Source organism: Oxyura jamaicensis, chromosome 10 (genome assembly GCF_011077185.1).
Source record: "Oxyura jamaicensis isolate SHBP4307 breed ruddy duck chromosome 10, BPBGC_Ojam_1.0, whole genome shotgun sequence".
Classification (NCBI taxonomy): domain Eukaryota; kingdom Metazoa; phylum Chordata; class Aves; order Anseriformes; family Anatidae; genus Oxyura; species Oxyura jamaicensis.
This window is the reverse complement of record NC_048902.1, coordinates 8,134,635-8,158,110: the sequence shown is the minus strand read 5'-3', so window position 1 is coordinate 8,158,110 and position 23,476 is coordinate 8,134,635. Positions and strand designations below refer to the sequence as shown.

Genomic DNA, 23,476 nt, shown 5'->3' with positions numbered 1-23,476 from the left:
ATGATCAGCAAAGAGAAGTGAAGGTACCCAGGCAGGTACCTCCCTCCAAGCTTGGCCAAAGTTGTTGGATAGCTAGCCTGGAGCGACCTGAGGACAGGATCCTAAAGTAAATCTGGAGGAAGCCCTGAAGATTTGGCAAAGGAGATCAGCCAGAGGCAAGAGAAGCCTCTTGGCATGCACCTCCCTCCACATCTGGCCAAAGTTCTCAGGTACCTAACCTGAAGGTGCCCGAATTGCCAAAATGCTTTCTAGTGCCCCACTTTGCCATCCCAGACAGATTATCAATAATCTGACGGGGAGCTCTTAGAAGCCCCAGTTTTTTTCATGTTCTACTGCCAATATCCCACTTCCTTCATTTGCAGAACGGTAGTACCTATGGGGAGAGCAAGCTTTACTTTTCTCTAAGCAAGAACCTATATTGCAGCAGTTCCACAAAAAAACAATTTCCGATAACCCCGTAATCATGGAAATTCAGCTCTGAATGGCTAAAATAACCCTCCTGCAATGGGAAGTAACAGTCAGGGATTCAGTTCTTTCTCAAATGAGTATAAGGCTGGCACATTCATTTTAAACTACTGCAGAACTTCAAGAATTGTGATGATATATGCAAGAAAATGAGGAATTTCCACTAGAGACTGTAATTCATATATTATGGGAGAGATTACAGAATAATAAATTTTGGAAGGAAGTATTAATGGCTATATGGTGTGTGGTGAACCTGGAATTCCCTGGAGCCTGGAGGTTTGTATACTAAATAGTAAAAATGATTTATGCAGGAGCAGAAAATGTTAGATGTCATTCTGGCTGTGACCAGTTTCATACTGCATGAGGGAAAAATTCATCAAGAAAAAAATCCTCCATCATTTAGAGAAGAACAGAGGCCACACGAGTGCAGAGCAGAGCGGGACAATCCCTTCCTTTGACCAGCTGGCAATGCTGTGCCTGATACACCACGAGGCACGGTCGGCCCTTTTGACTCCCAGGGCACGCTGCTGGCTCATGCTCATCTTGCTGTTGACCAAGACCCCAGACCCCTTTCTGTGGGGCTGCTCCCCAGCCTTTCATCCCCCAGTCTGAACATACAGCCAGGATTACCCCATCTCAGGTGCAGAATCCAGCACTTGCTCTTGGTAAATATTATACCAGTTGGTAATTGCCAAGCCCTCTAGCCTGCCAAGATCTCTCTGCAAGGCCTCTCTACCCTCAAGGGAGTCAACAGCTCCTAATTTAGTATCACCCACCCACCCAACTTACTTAGCATGCATTCAAGTCCTGTGTCTAGATCATTTATAACAATTGTGAAAACTGGCCTTAGCACTAAGCCCTGTGGGACCCCGCTGGTGACTGGCTGCCAAAACTAGACTGGAGCTCTTGCCTCTCCCGGTCTCACACCAGAAATGACGGTAATTCATCACAAAGAGAGAGATCCGCAGAAAGAAAAGCTGGGTGGTAATACGTACCGAAAGCTTTCAAACAAGCTAGTACGTACAGCACTCTCCTGGTGCAGGCCACAGTGCGTCTGCACAACTCCCTGAGGTGCTGTGCATACAATGTGGTGCTGGGGTTACTTGGCTTGCTTTATTGAACACTGCACTGAACAGTTCCACAAAATCCGATATAAATACCAGAGTACAAGCTACAGCTACAGCCCCCGAGGAGCTTCAGCTTATGCACTGTCCCATAAAACTCCTAGGTAGTGAGATGAGCAAAAAGACTGAATGCTCTTTTATTTCATAACCCGTCCATGATGAAGCGTTCTGTGCTCAATGTTTCCATTGTTCAGTGCAGACAGGGGAAATGAGATTAGCCTGCGATGGAATATCCCGTTTTCTCTTGCCATGTGTTCTCTAGCCAACTAAAGCTTGCTGGTTTGGCAGAACCCAGGGCTCTCCAAAGACGGTGATTTTTTGAAGGCTGACGAAGTTTTTGGCACAAACACATGCATTCCTGCCCTCAGGTGTTGTAGGTAGGGCTCGTGTTCTGCCAGAGCATAAGAGAAGGGACCCCCCAGAGCCTGTTTTGCTGGCTTGTGGCTCTGAACTGTAGCTTTTATTTTAACAGTATTAGCAACCTGGTCCCTTATTTCTCCTCAAACTAGTCACTGTAATAGGCAATTACAGATGGTTTTCAAAGCTCACAAATGTAGCACAAAGGATGATTAACTGCAGTCAACACTCTGGAGTCTTTAAGGAAGAAAAACACAGCTAAGAGAAAGTGGACGCAAAGCAATTCCTAATGCGGACCGATAAGAGAGAGTAGTAACTGGCAATATATCACCTTTAACCCAAAAAGTCAGGGGGAAAACACTGGTGGCTTACACTTCCACGCAGAATGAGTGGTGTGGAAAGCCCTGAGGATAGCACAGTCAGGGTAACTACAGCACATGAGAAGCAGGAGGTGCAGAAATGACCTAGAGGAAATGTCTCGATAGCCTCTGCTCTGCAGAGCCAAGTCTGGTGAGCATTTCACCGGTCTGATGGGAGATCCTACACCAACCAGACAAACCCATCCCATGCTGCGTAAATGGGGGCCCCTTCAGCTGAGGACATGCTCCTCTTCCCTCAGGTGTACCCCATGCAAAAATCATGCAAAATCCATGCTGACTGTTGGCTGCCTCAGCTGACTGCTATCTGGATTGTGAACTGAACATTATTGCTCAGCTCGTGGTTTCTCATGCAATCTGCACTCGGTCCCCCTTTCAGTACTCCACCACGATAGATACTACCACAGATGGCATAAGGCCTTGCTGTAAGGCCCTGGGAAACTTCTTTTGTTCAACTCCTGCCTCACTCAACTTAAAGGACAACTGTAAAACATTTGATGACCTAAATTTAGCTTCTGAAGAAAAGCACTCAAAATGATGTATCTACAAAGGTTTTGTATGCAATATATGATACCATGCTCAAAAAAATATTTCCTCCTCTGTTTTTAGTTGACCTCTGGGAATCAGAAATTAATTCTATATACTCAGTATGTTTAAATATAGCATAACTGCACCTTATCTGTTATGTGAAGGTAATGCACATTTTCTCATTTGCTGGACATATTTTTCCAGTAAAAAGCATTAATTGCTCTCATCACATAACCTTACTGAACATAGAAATCACTCCTGCTTTGTTGCATGTGTGGCCAGCATTTTACAGAGAGAAACAAATAATGAGTACGTGTGTTAACCTGGAAGTTGGACTGAATACCTTGCACAGAAAAAAAAATTAGACTAACCTCCACGGCACTGTAGTTTCAGCACGCCTTCTTATAATTGAGCACAACGCTTGCTGGTTGTGCACAGTTGTCCAAATGTAACCCTCAAGGAACACATGCATAAATTATAATATATCCACTGGGGAAACCTCTGAAATCCTAAGGAAAAAGGGGAAGTGCATTTCAGGGGGCAGCCTGCTCAACTGCCTGCTTTTAAACACAATTTTGAATCAGGAATAATTAATTGCTGAATTGTGGTTAGCACTCAGCTATGATTAAAGAGGAAGAAACAGAAACAACTTCTACATGCTTCATTACTGTGTAGAGAATGGAAAAAAATATAGTTTGAAAAACTTTGGTGAGCTTTTTCTCTTAAAACTTTTGATTAAAATAATTCTGTGCCTTAAATTCTAAGAAGTGTGGCAAAGATACCAGGCAAACCTGTAATTCATATCTATTCACATACTGCTCATCTACCAAAATGACCAAACTAGGACGTCCAGAGAAGACTAACATCACCATGGTGAAAAATGTTGTCTTTTCTGGGATATTACGGTAACCATTAGTGAAACCATGACAGATTCTGTCCTCCGTTGTGAGCGTTGGGGGATCACAGGACAAAGAGCTGTCCTTTCAGATAAAGCCTTCTGCTCTAGCATTTCAGTGACAGAAATAATAACATGGGTCCAGGTAAATATAAGCAGTAGTATTCCCCTGAACAACACACCTGGCCCAACACACAGCTCACAGACCACCCACAAGACTGCTGCTCACCACAGGCACGTAAAACTTAGACAGGTGAGCAGGAGCTGCCTACGGTGTGCAAATACTCCTTTTCTGGCACCAGAGCTGCCCTGTCCAAGCACAGGTGGGCCATCCAGCACTGGCAGTTTTAAAGCACTGAGTGAGAGCATAGTGTCTAGGCAAGGCAAGCTTCACAGCTGCTCTGTGGGCAGTCGCCCAACCCTGGTAGGCAAGCTGGGATGCGGGGCAGTGAGCAGGATGGCTGAGACTAGTAGAAGAGAGACAGTCTTGTATTCCTCAATTCACAAAACATAACATAGCTCAAAGAACAAAATGTGACACGCAGGTTTCTATGGATTTGAATGGCTGAAATTACATATCTATGGCTGTATTCCTATTACATGGATATACATGCTCCTGAGTACCTCCCAACAGACATGAGACTCTTTGCTTGGATGAAGATAGACTCAAAAAACAATGGCCAAAAATAAAGGGTAAAAAACTGGCCAAACTAACTCCCGAGATATGTAACCTATCTTGTCACAATACTTAGAGGCGAGGCTAATCTGGCCTAGTAAGTTTAACCTGATACTTTTAAAACCAGTATGAAAAAATACAATACTACAAATACTTACAAACCAGGTTTTTATGCAGACAAAGTAGAAGCTGTGAGACATGACATCAATTCAGAACTGCCCCGAGTCCTCTCTAAACCGCAGAAATGCAAGCAGCCAAACTCAGAAACTATTTTTCAATGTTCTTCTCGATTGCCCTGCTTTTACCTCTGAGTGATTATTGTTTTGCCAATTCCAATTTGGCTGCTGCTGCTTTAGTGTTTGAGGGATATAAACATGAGGACACTGGGAAGGTACATCATAGCCATTTTCATCCCGAGTCATTTTATTGGCTCTGGTCAGAACCTGTTCATAAATATAACAGCTCCTGCCACTCTGGAGCAGACACAGCTTCTTTGCAAAAATGGGAAAATGCAGTCTCCGGGGAAAGTAATTAAGTCACTAGCAGAGTGAAAGTATTTTGTGGGTTCAGTCACTCCATGCAAGGGAACAGCTGTGCTAGTAGGTAGCAGCACACAGACAGCACTCACCTTGTGGAGTCTGCAACTCAGTGATGTTCTCGGTGCCTTCATCGTCTGAATCTTCAGTTGCCACCACCTTGTATCTGTTGCTGCTCTGTTTGTTCAGTACATGTGGGACCTGCAGCGCGGCCTCTCTCTCTGCAGCCAGGTCCAAATCTTGCTGAGCAAGGTGGGCCCTCAGCTGTCTGATCTCAAACTGGAAGAATACAACAACAACATGTACTCATGTCAGGTGAACATGGTCAGAAATGCATGTTCTACAGCTTGGTACCTATTATTCGGTTTATCACTAAACCACTACAGACTGGGGAAAGCAAAGACAATGCTGTTAGGCTGGGATTTGAGTCCAAGGTGCTGATACTATCCTGCAGCTCATGTGAACTGGACCATTGTTCATATTATCTAAAAATAATGACCGTCTCCTGCTGGTCTTCTGTCTTGTATACCTCTGCCTCCTAAAGATATGCCTTTGGACAATTTCTTACAGATGGAACTACTTAATTAAAGAAAACCTTTACAGAAGACCACCCTTGATAAGCATTTAGGTATTTAGATTCTTGATAAACATCCCTAATCTGCCAGACTTCATAACAGGGATTTCTGTGGGGGAAGGGTCTACTGGCAGCACCCAGCACTGGCCCTCCCCCACTAACTCTAGGCAAAGCAGAGGGACACTGAGGTACCCTTCCAGCCTCAGGTCTTCTGTACTCCCCAGGGACAGGCTGCCGCTTTCCTGTCCACTCTCCTGAAATATATGAGCTACAGCCGTTAATGACATTCTGCAGTCAGAATAGGATTTGTCTCAGGACTGATGCTATAAAACAGACACAGACAAGAAGACAGAAGTTACCAGGTACAATTTGATTGATGGACACAGCATATTTTTCCTGTGTCTGACAGCCACGTCTTCCATAATGCAAGAAGGAAAATCATTTTTCCAGAGAGGATGCAGAGATCATTTAAAACCTTATAAAAGTTGTATGAAATCCTACTGTCCTTCCCCTCTTCAAACTCTTTTTAAGATCAGTAGTACAGCAGTGACCAAGTCATATCTAATTATAAAGAATCTGAGGGGGGAAAGCAAATGAGGCAAGTAACAGGCTAAGGCATTTAAAATGCAGCACGGCTGGGTGTCCCATAGTTCAAGGCCTGAAAAGCCATCAGAGAGCATGAAGCTCCAGCAGCCACACTGCACCTGTCACTCTGCGTTTACAGCAGAGATGGAATTAGCACCTCGATGCTTGAAAACCGGTGTGTAACAGCATGTCGGCTAAATGAAGCTGGCTCTGGCTCTTGGCTCTCAGATGCTGACTCCAAACTACCTTGCTGTCACGTTTTGGAATCCTTCAGCTGACCTAGTTTGTTTCCCTGTGATCCACAGGAGATACAGCACCAACACCAGGTATGCTGCAGAGCACCAGCGGTTCCTCCAAGCTGCGTAAGTGACTGGAAGGGAAACGAGACAGAGTTTCCACAGATTTTAGACTGGTAAAAAAGAGAGAGAAAAGAAAAAGGGATTCCAACTTGCCATATCTGGAGACTATCTGCTTTCCAAGCGTAAAGAAAGGAGCTTACAGTGATCGGAAGGCCCGCTGAGAGAACTCAAATCTAGAGAGTGAAAGAGCAGTTTAACCTCTCTGGTCACATTCAAACCACCTGCTACAGGGATCTAACAAAACTTGCAGCTTTTTCTCTCTTTAAATCAGTGGACAGCGGTCTGGCAGATGCAGGCCAGATGAAATGCCGCATGAAAATGCTGCATGAAATGCCTACTGCTCTTATCAAAGGGCCTCTGGCTGTGGCAGTCAAGAGTCAGGTAGTGTCAACAAACATCAAAATACAGCCCTGCTCCTTGGTCTGTCAATGAAATCTCCATGGCAGGTCCCAGCTGGTGTTTTGTGTGGTTACCTATCAGCTAGGAGGTAGCAAAATGGGACAACTCACTCTTTCCCCAGGCAACCCCTTCCCAAGGCTTCAGACACCCATTTCAGAGGTGGCAGTACGAATGTGCCATTCAGTGGTGAAAGGGCTGTCGAGAGCTTGATTTTACAACAAAGAGAATTTCAGGTTTTATTCTTGAATCTTAGAAGGAAAGAGAAACCACCGAATAGCTCATATTTCACCTTTAAAGGCAAAAAACACCCTTTCCAATGCTCCCTTGATATAAAAGGAGAAACACCTATCAAAGTTAAGGGTAAAAAATAAATTTTGAGATTTTTAAACTATTGCTTAATCCTAGCTCAAACAAAAAGGCAACAAGAATTAGGCATCACTACCACCTTTCTACATTTCACATTTCATCCTTCAATAATACTCCTATGTCTCTGAAAAATAAATGGTGCTTCTAAAATGCTTACTTCTGGCCTAGAAACAAGATATGATTTCTTTTTTTCATGGAAGAGAAAAAATGGCAGGCATTTTATAACACAAGTAGATAAATACTTAAAAGTGAGCTCAAAAATTCTATTTCTGCATCACACCCCATTTAGCCACCTTAAGCATTTATGAAGACTGGCTAAACATTGTAGCTAAATCTTCAAGCTTCAAAAAGACCTGGAGATCTTTAAAAGACATTTAGATGTAGAGCTTAGGGATATGGTTTAGTGGAGGACTTGTTAGTGTTAGGTCAGAGGTTCGACTCGGTGATCTTGGAGGTCTCTTCCAACCTAGATGATTCTGTGATTCTGCGAAAACCTTGAAGAGAATCCCTGCATTTTACAGCTGTGCAAAAGGATGCAAACCAAGCGATCCTTCCTGCAATGGTGGACCTATAGCAAAAATGGGGAAGACCAACTTTCTGACTCCCCGTTGCATTGCCTAATTAATAAAGCAATGGTTTCCAAGTATTTTAAATTCATAGATGACTGTTAACCCTTAAAATTTCCATACACAAGCGCCATCCAGCTTTTAACAGATGAGTTCATGAATTTTATTGTTTAAAATGGCTCTGCCAACAAGCTATAAACCACTCAGCCTGACATGCCAGACCAAGTAGCAGTCTGCAACCATTGCCTGGGATCTCTGCACCGGATAACTCCACTTTTTTTTTTTTCATTTCCTATTTGGATAGCAAAACCGACTGCCTTAGTTGAGTCCCAGCCACACAGACCACATGCAAAACTGGAATCCACAGAGAAACTGACCACCAGTTACCCAGGTGAACAGCTACTCACTCTGGTACCACAGAAACAGAAGAGGCTTTGCTGCCATCTTATGCTTAAAGGACAGAAATGCATGCCTTTGACTGCAGTAGCAGAGGAAGCAGCTGCTTATGAAGGTGGCACAACGGTCATGTTGCAGAAGAAACTGGAAGCCAGGTCTGACATCTTGGCTCATGCAGTGTTTCCCTCATCCACTGCCCGTGGAGTGCACTCATCCACTCCTTCTGAAGTGCAACGTGAACCCTCTTGTGTTGTTTGCTGCAAATACCACCTACGCGTTTGTCTACCGCTGGGTTAGACAAGTAAAGTCCAGAACGGAACACACAACTGGCAAGAGCAGATACAAGGATTACATTCACAGGAAAGCAGCACACTGCTTGGGACTTCAACATCACATGAAAGGTAAATAACAGCACACAGAGATGTTCAGAAAGAACATCTTGTAGGCAAGAACTGATGTTGCCTACAAGATGACAAAGCTGCAGCTGGTTAACACAGGCTCTCCCTTCCACTGTCTCACTATCTCAGATGGTCAGCGTCCGGGTCTCTGAAGTCTGTGTAGCCATGAAAAGAGTGGCAAGTCAGAATTAGATACTATTGTGTACGCAGCTGTCATTTTTTATTGTGAGGGGAGGGTATTCCCCTGTAATAGCAGTGTTTGTTACACCCCCCCATTCACTGTTAGTGATGCGAAGTGGTTCATACAACGTGCTCCACAGAGATGCAGAACCATAGCTCCACCACAGATGGCAGAGCACAAGACAGGGTCAAAACCCAGCTCATTACTGCTTACAAATGCAAACCAAAACTCTCTTACACTATGGTGGCGTGTTCAAAAAAGGAACTGGGGGATGGAAAATCACCATTTATCATAAGGATTGATTTAAGATCGTACGGCAGTCATTAAGATATCTAAGAAAAGTCTATCAGGAAACACAGATTTTCCTAGGGGTTTAGCTCATGTAAGGCATGCAGATGCTCAGGAGACCAGTGCAGTATTAATTGCTTACAAGTATTAAAAAATATCCCAAGTTATATAGAAGCTGGCAGTTTTGACCACTAAAAGCAACCTGCTAAAAACAAAGGTTAAGCCTAAGAGAAGCGTGTGTTCCTTACAGGCATCATTCAATGAGAGACTGAGTGAGCAAATCACTTTGCAGGTGCTTACATCTATTGGACACTACGTTGAGTGCTGACCTTGGGCAGTTCTAACATGTAAAAGAACTAATGAGATTGCTCGGACTGCATGTCACACAGATCAGGGCGGGTTAGGTAAATCCACAGAGGGTATAAAATATAATGTTCTTTTTCAGTAAAAATTCTGGGCCAAAGCTTAACATGAAATTTCCATTTGCAGTAGGAGCTGATGCAGCTATCTGAATGGATCGAATACAGGTAACTACAAGAGAGCTATAGTGAGAAAGTTATGGTTTGTATTTTGAAGTAGACAACCTTTACTTCAGCCTACAAGAGCTTATCTGTTAAAAAAAAAAAAAGCTTATCATAAGGGAAAAGCAAAAAAAGGTATGCAAACTTATACACTCGCTTTGATTTGTCTTAAGACTTACTCATAGGTATCAGCTCTGCGTTAGGAACCATGGAAATCTCACAGAGCGCCAGTGGGCAAATAACTTTGTTGTGTGGAGGATAACTTGTTGAGATCAAAGAGACTAAAGTAAACTACCTCCTGACTCCAGATAATTACAAACTGAGTAATGCTACTTACCAGCACACCTATGTTATTTGTTATCTTTAATTACATCTACTTTAGTAGCTTCTGGTGAGTTCCTTTATCAATAAGCTCCTAATATACTTTGCAATGGAAAAACTTATTTGAAAACTCTGTACAATCACAGCATAATTTAGGATGAAACAGACTCTGAGGGCCACCTAGTCCAACACCTTGAGGGAGCTGAAGACAGCAATAAGATCCCCCTTCATCTTCTCTTCCTACAGCTGAACAAGCCCAGCTTCCTCAGCTTCTCCTCCTGCACCATGTTCTGCAGCCCTACCCATCACTGTTGTGATTGCGTCCAAGTCCTTCTTCTACTGGGGAACCCCCACTGCCACAGCACTCCAGGTGTGATCTCACAAGCACTGGGCTACGCTTCTTAAATCCTAACTTTGCAGAGTGCAGCAGATTAAATCACATATTGATTTTTTCACAGCAAGCAAAAGAAAGCCATACTAAAATTTAAGATGTCTCTGTCTTTTATACATGTACTGCTGCTGGAGTGAGCTTTTATATTTACATGGGATGAGATGTGCAAAATAAAGGCGTGATACACGTGGCTAATGTGAAAACATACTATTACCAAGAAAAAGGGAGATAAAAATCATCTCACAAAAGAACGAGTAGCTATGTTGTCAGCTGGAAGAGAAAGCAAATTGTCTGGAAATTAAACTCACTTACTGTTCTCAACTTTAGTGCTATTTTGGCAGGAAACAAACCAGAAAGAACTACAGGGCGCACTTGTGTGCCTCCTCCCTTCACAAATGCATTAGGTGATTATTTATAAGTAGGTAAAATGACTCAGAGCTGTACATAACATCTCAGTTTATATGCCTGGTTGTTTAAAAAGTGCCACCCACCCTATCTGATGTTTTACAACATGCCTATAAGACTCAAAAAGGGACAGACGTAACAGTGAATCTTACAGTACTTTCCTTTAATGGTCTTGCAAGGCAGTATGATTGACATAGTTTCAGAGAGATCAATGAACATTTTAGCCAGAAGCTTACTTGTGTCTAATGCAGGAGTAATAACTTTGCTCCATTCTATTAGTGCTGTCTGTACAGAACGCCCTGCCCTAAAACTCATCTGCCACTGGGATACAATCCAATGTTTATTTCCATTAGTTTAGTCATTGTTGGTAACAATAAAAATCAGGAGACAATTGCAAACTAATGATTTATGGGCAGAACGAAACATGGGATGGATGACCTTGGCTGCCTTCCATTCACCAAGAAAATGACTGTTAGTGAGAAATGAATTAAAATTATTGCAAAAGGATAACATAAGTTATTTCTCCGATAGGTAATTTTACCAGCTAAATAGCTCTGTCATTAAGCTAGCAGCTGTTGTACAAATTATATTCCAAGATAAAAAAGAAATTATAGCTTCCATACTTGTTACAGTTTTGAGAATGATGAAAAACCCTATTCTATAGGAGCTGACAGAAAAGGAGCTGTTGTGATAAGGCTGAAAACATAGACTGGGCTGCACTACGCTTAGCGAAATGACTCTTATGAAAGTTAAACAGAAAAGATCGTGTAACTAGACATATTATCAGAAATGGAAATTCCTTTACAGGTGATTCCAGAGGAAAAAAAACAATCTTCCTTCATTGTAATTTTCATTTCTAATGAAACTTCAGGATTTTCTTTGTTTTAGGATTTAATTAAGTTATTAAACTGATAGAGCAATACCATCAGCAATACACTCTTTCTATATTTTTATAGTAATTACAGTGAGACTTCTTTAGCTTTTACTATTACACATTTTTAGAAATCCCCTTTATTATGATTACTAATGTTTCTGAGGTTTTGTGAAATTCTCTTTAACCATCTCGGTCCTTCGGCATTTTCTGCCTTGACCACCTTCCTGCTTCACTCCCTTTTAATGACATGTTTCTTGGCCAACAGAGAATAAATAAAACAGCAAACTATTCAAACAGTTTCAGCAGGGTACTACAGAGACCAAAGTGGTAGTCCAGGCACCCATAATTTATAAAATATATTCTGGCTTTCAGATGTATAGCTGGCCAAAAAACAACATCTGGAAAGATTTTACATGTTTGCACAAGTATATCCTCAGGAACATCCAATGTTGCTCAGGAATGGAAACGTAACTTTATAGCTGTGATATCCTACCACTGGCCAAAAGCATATGCAACTGACAAATGGAGCATAATTCAAAAAGCAAGACAATGAGGTTGCATCTTTCCTGCTTTCTTTTTCTTTCTCCTCCCCCCCCCCCGGTTTTTTTTTGTGGGGGACATCGTTTTTACTCTATACACAGCACCGTTCACTGAATTACAAGCAAAGACCCCCATGCAGACTGCTGCTTGGTCTGATCTGACCTGTCCACCTTCTTCTCATTAGGTTATGTCATAGATGTTTGGTCACCAAAGAGCAAAACAGAGGTGAGGGGAAAAGTTGAAAAGATGGAGCAATGAGAGCAACAAGAGTTTCTGTCAAGGTAGGGTGACAGTCATAAAAGGAGCACAGCTTGAGGGGGACACGCAGACACTGGCCAGGCTCAAAGGCACCCGCACGTGGAGGACGTGCGATCACGGCCACAGCCAACCCCAACCTTCTCCCAGGGAAAATGGGAAGGGACATTGGAAGCCAGGTCAAGCTGGGGGCACTGGGAAGAGCACAGGAAGATCTGAATGATTTGCAAGACTTGTGCACATTTTACTTAGTGATGCTTAGGAAACTTTAGTGCTGACAAATTTGGCTCTCCAGGAAGCTACACTTTAAGCAAAAGGAAAAGATAAATTATTCACATGTATAACCAAACAGATTAAACACAAAAACAAAAAACAACGCAGCCACGCACAAAACCCATCCTTACGCCGGTACAAGTTGGCAAACAGGTGAACTTGCTTTCCTTTTACTCCTGTGCACTCGTCTTTCATTCCCGCTACCTCATTTCCTGCCTTGGGCCAAAAGAACCAATTCTGCAACTGTGCAGTGAACGAGGCTCTAGAAATTATTCCCATTAAAACTGATGCTTTGTTTTACTACATAAATCTTAAGTTGATTACTTTCCAGATCTGTGTCATTAAAAGCATTTGTGCGAATAAACAGCAGAAGGCAGTTGGGCAGAAGGAGAACAAGCAGAATGCCTCCAGCACAGTTAGCAGTACTAACACAGGCCAACTTCAACTGAGCATGCAGTTATGACATGCATTTGGCTACGTTTAAGTTAATTACAAACAAGACAACTCCACTCAACAAACCTATATGGAAAGAAATGCCAGATGAATGCTGTTTTTGTGACTTTTATTCCTCCCCTTTGTGTAGATGCGCAACAAGGACTCAAATCACATGGTTTAGCATGGAGGAAATAACTGCTCACAAGTACAGGCTAAAATTCACCTATGACAAGAAGGTTATTCGCCTGTCAAGTGTTAAGTATCAGCTTCAAAACTGGAGGGCATGGGACTGCTCAGAGAACTGGTCACCATTTATTTTAATCCTGATCAAACCAGAAATACTGCATATTTATCTAAAGCATTCAAAACAATTTCATTTGCAGATGTCACACCTTAAAAATTTCAATCCCTGTTTCCTGACAGAGCAAACAAGATTCCAGAAAAGAAAGTGCTGAGAAACCTTTCTAACAGGAACATTTTCAGCCCTGCCTACAATTACTAAACAAATGTAGTTCATCGGTGTGGTCACAAAGACACAGCATCGGGATGAAGCAGTATCTACATCCACTGCTGGGATGCAGACAGCCACGGTGGCTTGCCTCTTCTTCCTACTGACGTAGGTAGCCTGGGGCTGGCGTTGGTGTGCCCAGAGGGGAAATATCTTGCGTGCAGTGGAGGCATCAGGTCAGCCTGTGTGCAGAGGTGGCCCTGGGCAGCCAGCTCCCTGCTACCTTGGCTGCCTGTGCCAGATGTGGAGCTGCACAGGCGAGGCACCCTGGAATCCTCCCTGCCGGGGCTCCAGACTCAAGAACAGCCGAACTGCCGTAGGCAACCCTTCCTGAAAACACAGACATGCACACTCCAACTCCAAGAATGAGCAATCCTTCAAAAGGTCAGGAAAGCTGATGAAATGAAAAAGCAAAAACCTGGCAGAATTTTAGACATTAAATACCATTAGGAGATATCTTTCCCACCAGATACTGTACACAACGTTAATGTGAATATTATAATGCTGACAACTTGTTCTTGACTGAATTATGAATCTATTAATTTACGAAGAAACGATGCAGTACTTGTGTCAATGTCTTCTGTTGCTAACGGCAGCAAATTAGTACATTTACCTCATATTAAACAGCTCAGACATTTGTTTGGCACGAACTCAGGACAGTAAAACATGAGATATTAGTATGCTGTCACTTTTCTATATTCCATATTTTTCCATAGCTGATGACACTTGAAAGCTAGGAGAGAACCTGCTCTGTTTTCACAGATTTACTCATCTACCAGAGCAGTATTTCTTTGTGCTTGATGTACAGCTATGCTGTAAGCATCAGAGCTCAGATTAGGGCTACCATGGTTAGATATTTGGCAAGCTAGGCATGCAGATAAAGAGAACGGGGATCAGAATGCAGGGTGGCCAAAGCTACTCCTGAACCTCACTTGGGATAATGAGCCCATTTTCACTCAGACTACGGACACTGTTTAGCTATTGAGAATATTACCTAGCTGCATAATACATCTCCTAAAAATAAATGCTTTCAAATTTATGTCTGTCAAGAACTTTAACCTAATAGCACAGTCTGACAGACAAAATACTGTAGTGGGACTCAGGAAATCATTGATTTGTCTAGCATGTTTGGTCAAAGGATAAGCTCTCCTCTGTAAAACTGGGTACGTACCATTTCCTGTTCATTTCGTGACCAGTGCAGAAGCAGGGATGTATTAATATCATTGCACAAAGTTGTCATGAAGAGGACTGCTGACAGGTTTTAGGTTCCTAGGTAAGAGATGGGCATCTGAATCTCTATTCAGATTACACACCTGTTGGACAGCTGGCCTGTTCTGGGATGAGTTGCCTCTCCTCCTGTCTACTCAGGCCCTTCAGCTTTTTGACTGATTGATCCACTCAGACTTAACCCTCATTTTGTATGTGAAAAGCACATGTCACAGGTGGGGAGTGGGAGCTGATGCTAGAAACCTCCAGCCCTTACTTGGACACCTCACAGTTATCTCTGCAATTGAAGTAAGTTACTTCGGGGATCAGTCTTTTGTGGGTTGGTGGTGACTTGAATGCCCCGCTTAGTCTTAACTTACATGTCTGGTTTCCACTTTAAAGCAGCTTACTCAGGGACTCATTTACATGAGACTAAGTGTAATTCAGAACCCCTGGCTTCTTCCCCATATGATGGTTTTACACTTTTCTCAAACATATTTGTCTGAGATACTTTTACTTTCACCTCCCTTATCTCAAAGACTGAATCACTAAACATTTGGAAGGGCTGGGAAGAGTCTAAAATCTTGACTTTCTTCCAGAAACTAGAAGCTTCTGGTGCAACACTGAGTCTACCAAGAGAGTCTTTGACTGACCTACAGGGAATCTGCCTCCTGCATTCAAAGCATGGAGATTCACTAGCTTTCCTGCAGATGCATACATTTTCCTAAGAATATTGCTTTAATATCGCTGCCGTCTTTTTGCATGAATTTTGCATGCTCTGAATATTATGTCTAACTGCACTCTATCAATAAATTAAATTCTGGAAGCATTCCTTTTCTATTCCTCACAACTGTTCTCCTCACCTTAAAAAACATGCACAGCAGCAGAGGGAGACAAATACCATGCTGACAATATCCTGGCTGCAGATAACATTTCTTTAATGACCTGAAATCTGTCACCTTGCAACAGAAATCTTAGCAATACTCCTCAAACCTTAGCCTGTGGCAAGGTACATAAACTGTTTGATTTGCTATAACAAGCTCTACGCAAATAAAGACATAACTGAACTTTACCCCTTGTTCTTGGCAGATCTGGGTTAGTCTTTCCAGCTGTTCATCTTGAATAACCTTTGCCTTCTCATATTGCTGAATCATCATCTCCATCTCCACTTTCACTGGAAGGACATAGGCTGGAAAACATAAATAAGTACTTAAAGTTAACCCAGCTGTGTTTTTTTGTTTTGTTTTGTTTTGTTTTTGTTTTTAATTTTTAAAATCAGAGGGAAACCCTTTTCCGACCAAAGAATTTCACACTTTTCAACTGCAGTGAGAGAACTTGAGTATTTCTGGGTAGGGATTTCTACCACCTGAAATACAGCTCATAAGCAGGACCTAGCTCTTGTTTGGTCAGAATTCCAATTGTCTGGCTGAGCTGAAATGCATCCTGCTTGCTCTTCCTAGCTTTGGCACTAATAATGATCTTTCCCAGCGCTTACTACAGATTTTTTGAATTGCTGGGTAGCACATTTTTCTGCTTGAAGTTACTCCCACCCCCTCTAAACCTGAACAGCATCACTCCCTTGGGAGAAGAACAATTCCAGAGCCCTAAGTATTTAATTCCTAGACTTGGTGGTAGGAAGTAAGTCCCTGATGGAAATAGTAGACTAAGAAGGAGACTTTAAAAAACAAAAAGAAAACAACTTGTATTTTTTTTAAGCTACAGCCCAGTTTTCAACAGGCCACCTGAATGCATTTAGAAATGTTGCTTCTCTCAAAATCAAGGCAAACTCAAGACTGATGAGCAAAGCTGTTCAATGTTTATTGCAATTCTTGATGTTTTATGAAGCTACAAAAGGTCCTGAACTTGCCTTGGACACATAGTGCTATGACCTTTCCTCAACTCTCAATGCAGTTTGGGCATCTAAATCAAAAATAACAGCTTGACTCTGATCTTTCACACAGGACCAAAGTAATCATTTATTCCTTTCCCACTTCTTATCCCTGTAACCTGAAATGCCTGAAACCACTTCACATAAAGTAGCCTTCACTTATGTCCGTCCTTCCTTCCAGGCACAGCCACTGCTGCTGCAACCCTGACTTCCCGGGGAGTTCTCTCTCCTGGTGCTTCCCCACGGAGGTCTATGCAGAACATACGACACATGCTGGCTGACTGCTGTACCGCACACTGGCGCTGCAGAGAGCACCTTCAGCAGGGAACCACCGTGGTAAGAAAATGCTCCTGACCAGATAGGGGATTTGAAGGGGCCTTACAAAATACAAACCAATTTTAAAGGCTCAAAGGGAACAGGAAAAATAACCACAAACTTGAGACCTACTGTCCTCCATGGGAGTCATAACTCTCTCCTGTTCAGTGCTTTTAAATTGTAAGAGGAAGGAGAAGGCAAGTATTTTTTCCAAACATTTAAAATCTCTTTTTTTCCCAGCCTGCCAGGTAATTCTTGGAGTCACCAACTGAATCACCACTCACCATCAATGATCCTCTTCACTCTCCATATTCGTAATGTGATAATAAGGCTGATAGCATCCCATGGGCTGTTGGGGCCATTAGCCACTGTCGAGGCCACCATTGGTGCCAAGGACAAGATTATGACAGCACCATCAAACACCTAGAGAGAAATGAGTTTTTTCAAACTCTTCCTAAAGATCACAAGCCCTGCCATTTCTGCCTGAGGGTCATGAAGGACTCCCACTTCCCCAGAAAGAAATGCAATTATGGTATGTATGCAAAAGGGATACTGGAGGTGGCCAAGTCCCACAAAGGCTGCATCCTTTTGAGGCAGCGCAACAGAATTCCTCAGTGCTTCACCCGCAGTTTATGAGGTGAGGAGAAATAAACTGTGGTGGGAGGGCAGGAAGAGAGAAAGGTATTTGGACCACCTGGCCAAAATCTCCATGTAGAAGTGATAGACTAAATGTTACTGCTGCTGAAGAGTTTTATCATCATTGGTATTTATTACCCATTACTTGGGATGATACCATCCCCCCAAAAAAGATACATTCCCTGCCTACAGATTTTACTGTCTAAATGAAGAGATCAAGAAGACAAGTAGAAAAAGATGGAGCAAAGTGACTTAATGGCTCTTGGCCACATCCTGACTACACAACATGTGTGGGCTATATGGCAAGACAGAAAGACTTTGCTCTCACTGCTATTGGGCAGCAAGGGTTTCAAGGCTTTTGGCAACAGCGACTATTCAGAATGATTTGTATGATGTTGGTTGCATTGTGGATTAGATCAGAAAAGGCAACTGTGTGAGTAAACACATCTCACAGCAAACTGGCAATAGAGTTGTGTGTGTCCTACACTTGCCTAGCAGTGTAGAACAGAGTACCGTGTCCTCGTTCCTACTGGGATGTTTCCCCGCTGCCAAAGACCATTGGTTAATGGTTTGCATACGGAGACAGGACATCGATTTTATAACCACTGCACATTCAGCGCTGTGCGTAACAATCCAGTGTATTGAAAAGAAACACTTCTAACTGCTCCTATTTGATGAACAGCGAACACCAGACAGTATCAAGAAAGAGTTTTTCATTTTCCCACTCCCCAGATTGTTGCTCAGATTGGGATTATGTGTTACTTTCAACATATGCATTTCCTTTTCCGTCTCTGGAACACTATGCACATCCTACCTCATTTTTAATTTGAGGTATAAATGAGAGTGTTTATCAAAAGTCAGATTTAACTAAAAAAATAATTTCAATATATATATATTTTTGGCCAAAATTGTATTGTTTATCAGAAAACTACACACTATTTTTTCAATCTGTTCTACTTTCAACTTGATTGTGAGAACATGGTTGCACGAGTCACGACACTTTTTACTCGCATTGTTCATTATCTCAGGGTAGCGGTACCACCTGTTAGACAAGCACAGCTCTAACAATAAAATCCATAGACAGGTGGAGCAAAAACCCTACAACCCCTTCCTCTCCTGTAATAAAATATTTCCAAACATAATGCTCTTCTGAGAGTCTCACAGAACAAGGGACTGCATCATACCGCTATGTATCCAAGCATACACCGAGAGGTATGTGCATACTTATCCGAGTTAAAAGATATCCCTATTGCACCGGATCTGTAACGAAGACACCCAGAGCAATTCTTAATATTTTTACTGTGCCTGCCTGAAAAACAGTACAAAGAGTAAGACTACTCACCTCTATTTTGTTTTCGATGTAATCCCATATGCCTAGGACCACAATCCTCAAAATAGTCTAGTAAAATAGATTAGGGGAAAAATGATGAATGTCATTGCAATTGTAGATAAACACTTAGTCCTTTATCTATTTAGGGGTACATTTTTGTCTTATCTATGCATTATGTATTTCTTCTAAGTTCAAATGTTTATCACTCCTTCCACCCTCCGAAAGTTTCCATTTTAGAATTTTTTAGAGTTAAAAGATTCAGATTACTACCAAAAAAAAAAAAAAAAAAAAAAAAAGGAAAGAAAAAAATAAGCCTTCAAAAGATTCACTCTTGGGCCCCCTCTCTATACTCTTCTGGATGTGAACATTTGAACCTCTCTGTATTCTTCTGGAGTTCAGAGCTGTTGCCTTATTATGAAGTTCCAGAAAGTCATAGGATAAGGGAGAAAAATATTTTTATGATACTCCTCTTTAAGCAAAAGAGCTGTAAGTAGCATCAGTAACTAGAAAAGAACAATAAAGATGGAAAAGAGAATGAACCAATGGTGAATTCCTATTAACAATCCAAGGACATTGTTCCCCTTTTTTTAAAATCCGGTTTTTAGGACACACCATTTAAAAAAAAAAAAAAAAAATCAATCAGATGATTGGGATTGAATTCACAAGCAAAACTGGTAGGGATGTTTCCTGCCCACTGCAACATCAGCTCAGATTGTGACAGACACAACTGGAGCTCCAGAACTCACAAAGACAACGAAATCCCTTCTGTGTTAAACCACAGCACAACTGACAGGGAACGCGGCAGGCCGCTGCGTGAGGGGTCACCATGCCAAGAACCGTGCCAAAGAAACTAAGTGACTATGTGATGAATATACATATCTCCTCTTCATTAAAAATGCAGCCATATTAAATCCCAACCATACTAAATCCCAACCAACTTGGAATTTGTGCCAAACAGAGCAGCACTACCTAGCTGCAGAACAGCCCTGAGTTTTTCAGAAGGGTTCTGTTCCTATGCGTGTTTCTGCCAAAGCCCATGAGTCCAATGGCCTCATCTGGCCCAGGATGACTTTGCAGAGCTCTGTCTTGGCACTCCAAACCTTAACCTGTTTTGCAGAGGGAGACATTGCCATGGGAGATCTGTTGCCTCAAATCCAGTCTCATATAAATGCTCATAAGTGAGCAGGAAAGTGAACTGGCCAGTGCTCACTCAGGAATGGTCTGGCTGAGAAAAGGAGTCACTAGCCAGAAGAGCAAATGCAGTGCTCTCTTCCCTCTACAAAAAATGGTAAGACTTTACATAGACACCAAGAACTGCTAATGCTGCTGGTCTCTGCTCCTAAAAGAACATTTTATTTCCCAAGCCCTTCACAAACGCAATGCAGGAATAAGGAAGGTTACTCGCAGCAGTCTCCTCAGGAACCTGTATGCACAGTGGTTTAGATGGCAAAGAGATGCACAGCAGCAGCAGCCCCTCAGATCCAGTTTTGCTGGCGTGATGAGAGGTGATGCAAGCACAAGGTGTCAGTACACACGCTGCTGTACAACTGCAGCACTTCTGCAGTCTCAGCTCAGCCCCTTTCAGACAGAAGCATCCCAGCCCCTCTGTAAGCAGCTCCCCCAGTCCCCACAGAGAAGCTGCACAAAACGCTCAGTACAAGGCACCCGTTAGCACACACGTCCAGTTGTGTAAGTTAACCTGGGTCCACAGCCGGCAGCCAATGCATGAGGAAGCAGTGCCTTCCTTAAAGCATGGGGTGCTACCTTTTTAGCAACCCTGTTGACAGCAGAAAAACACAGGTCATTGTCTTCTATGCTTAGGCAGCCTTATGAAGTGCTGTGTCAGTGAACAACTACAGGATGGCTACACACCTCACATCTTTACTGTAGCTGATGGTGAAAAACTTTCCTTTGGACAGGTGTGCAGCTGTCCAGAGATCTTTTTGTTGCAATGACAGGGCATACCTGCACAAAGAAAATAGAAATACTGCCTCACACCCCCAAATACGATTTAAAACTGAACTGTTGAGAGAATGTTATAAAAAAAAAAAAAAAAAAAAAAAAAAGTCCTTTCTGCCTTTTTAATTCTCACTGCAGTGTTTAAGTAAGACTGCACTATTGTCATATTCGTGGGCCAGAGCCATTCCAAGGGCTGGAAGCTAGCACAAATATTTTCGTTTCCAGGCTGCTGGTGTGAATCAGCACAAGTCAGCACTGTCGGGAAGTCTTTCTGGCAGACATTCATTGCAGTAATGCTTCTGGGTGCTACCTCTAGGTGACAGGTTCCCCCCTCACAGGAAACGCCTTGATGATCACCATCTCTGATCACAGGTAGAACAAGAGAGCTACAGGAGGGGAGAGCACGAGGGCAGGATGAACCCAGCTCCCTCTCAGAGAGACACCAACTTCCAGGCAAACTCTAGGCACAACTGAGAGGTAAGCTGTAAAAGCCATTTCTTCTATATGGCAGGCCTTAAAGCCTCACGCTGGCATTATCCACCAGTTCGTTGCTCTTAACCAAACAAAGCACCTCACCTCACCACTGCCGCTGCAAAAAAACACATAAGACAGCTTTCCCTGGTGCCCTCTGGGAGCTGGAGTCCCAGGAAAGTGCCGTGGGCGAGTGCATCTCACACACACTGTGCAGCCTGAGATATAGCCACGGTATGCTCATGGTCCCCTTGCCAGTCCTTACTACTGGCACCACCAAAGTAGGCTTAGCTTTCCCTGCCCACCCTCTGTTGGCACAAAGTATGGGATCACACCCACCTCGGCTGTCATTGCTTTTACCCAGAGGAGACTGAACCAAACACATTTGGGCTTCTCAAGGCAAATTTCCCTGACTGTTCAAAACAATAAATACTTCGACTGAAATGAAAGCACCAGCGTTACTTACAAACAGCACTTTAGTATTTTTCCTAAACTGTCAGAAATAGCTTCCAGACAAACACCCTTTGTGGTGTTTTGTCTGTGTGGTTTCTCTGCAGAGAACCTAGCAGAATCTGAAAAAAACAGAGACAGAAATCAATACTCCAACAAACTTCCTAGGCACTGTATATGGACCAAACTGAAAAGCACAAATTAATCCAAAAGGAACTGCAACTTGAACATTCATCACAGATGAAACAGACATACTAGTTGTGACTCTTGCTGTTTGCAGACCTGACACAAGAATCTACAAGAAATCGGGAGAAATGGAGAAGGGCTGCTGTTTTCCCTGGTGTGGGGGCATTTTCAGCACTGGAGCAGATGCACACACAGTTTTGCAGTACACTACAGGCATTCTGCTTTTTGGACACAGAGGTTTGAATGCAAACATTAGATATCCGTGGGAGTATATTTCTGCTAAAGGCCACTGCCTTTGAACAGCTAAAAAAAAAGAATGTTTTAACATTTCTTGACCTAAGAACTTTCAATTAGGAAGTACTTAACTTCCATCCATCTGTCCATATATATGTGTGTGTGTATGTTTCAGTTGTATCAGAAATACATTTTTGCTTTCTGAGGAAAGCTAAGTTATTACATAGAAGTCTACCCAGTGTACTAATAAAAGTAAAGGAATGAACACTTCTGTTAACATGTTTTAGCCAGATAAAAATAAAATCTTAAACCATTCTTCAGAAAGAAACGTAATTTCCAAGTTGACTTTGTCCCTTGGTTATGCACAGCTGCTTGCACAACACCGCCTGCCTGCAGCGTAAGTTGTGCAGAACTGTGTGATGCTGCAGGTTTGCTGTCCAATTTTCTAGGGAAGCTTTGCCAAGTCCTCTGCTGAGCCAGCTGTGTGAATCCCCACACCCTGCATGAGTTAGCCACATTTGTCAGCTGACTGCACTGTACATTTGGTACTTTTAAATACGTCATTGCTTGCACCATCAATATACTATTTACCACTGAGTGGCTTGCTGTGCTAAATTCATCCACGGTGTAAAGAAATCAAAAAGGAGGCAGCGCAGCAGGCAAGGCTGGCCCACCAGATTTAGTTCACAGCTCTGCATTCCCAGATGAGGTAAGGATTGCACAAGGGATGGAGGGCTGATGGAGTGGGGTGGAAAGGGTCTTCAGTCTAGCGCTTCCCTCCTTCCACTGCCACAAAACTCTCTATGTGTTACAGAGGGTGTTTACCTCTGCCTTATGCAGAAACTGTAAGATTAAGCACCTGTCTTTAGGATATATCTCATAAGACTAAATATTTATTGAAATCTTTCTCAGAAAGTACACCTTGTACCCAGCCTGTGATTTATAATCTCTCTGGCTCAGGTCACTCCACAGAGGCCTTAGCTCATAGACTACTCAAAACAATCTTCTTTTGCCACCTTCTGGTGTGCCTGTCCCAAGACACTGCATTAGTTTCTCTAGGTTATGCTATTTCCCTGCCCGCAGAGCATGGCAGAACATGTTAGCACCTTTACATGTTAGCACCTTTAAATAACACATCCTTCTGCTTCCAGTGCACAGGCATCCTCCTCACATGGTTTCTCTTCAAAGCAAGGCTCCAAAATGAAAAG

General features: G+C 42.7%; 1 protein-coding gene across 1 annotated transcript in view; it reads right to left on the bottom strand.

Annotated features, from left to right (window-relative positions):
• The window catches only part of TMEM266 (transmembrane protein 266), a 140,495-nt gene that overhangs the window by 70,280 nt on the left and 46,739 nt on the right, over positions 1 to 23,476 (bottom strand). Inside the window, 4 exon segments of the mRNA XM_035335477.1 lie at positions 5,051 to 5,237; positions 15,873 to 15,988; positions 17,287 to 17,425; positions 18,981 to 19,037. Of these exon segments, the coding sequence (XP_035191368.1) occupies positions 5,051 to 5,237; positions 15,873 to 15,988; positions 17,287 to 17,425; positions 18,981 to 19,037 (499 nt within the window).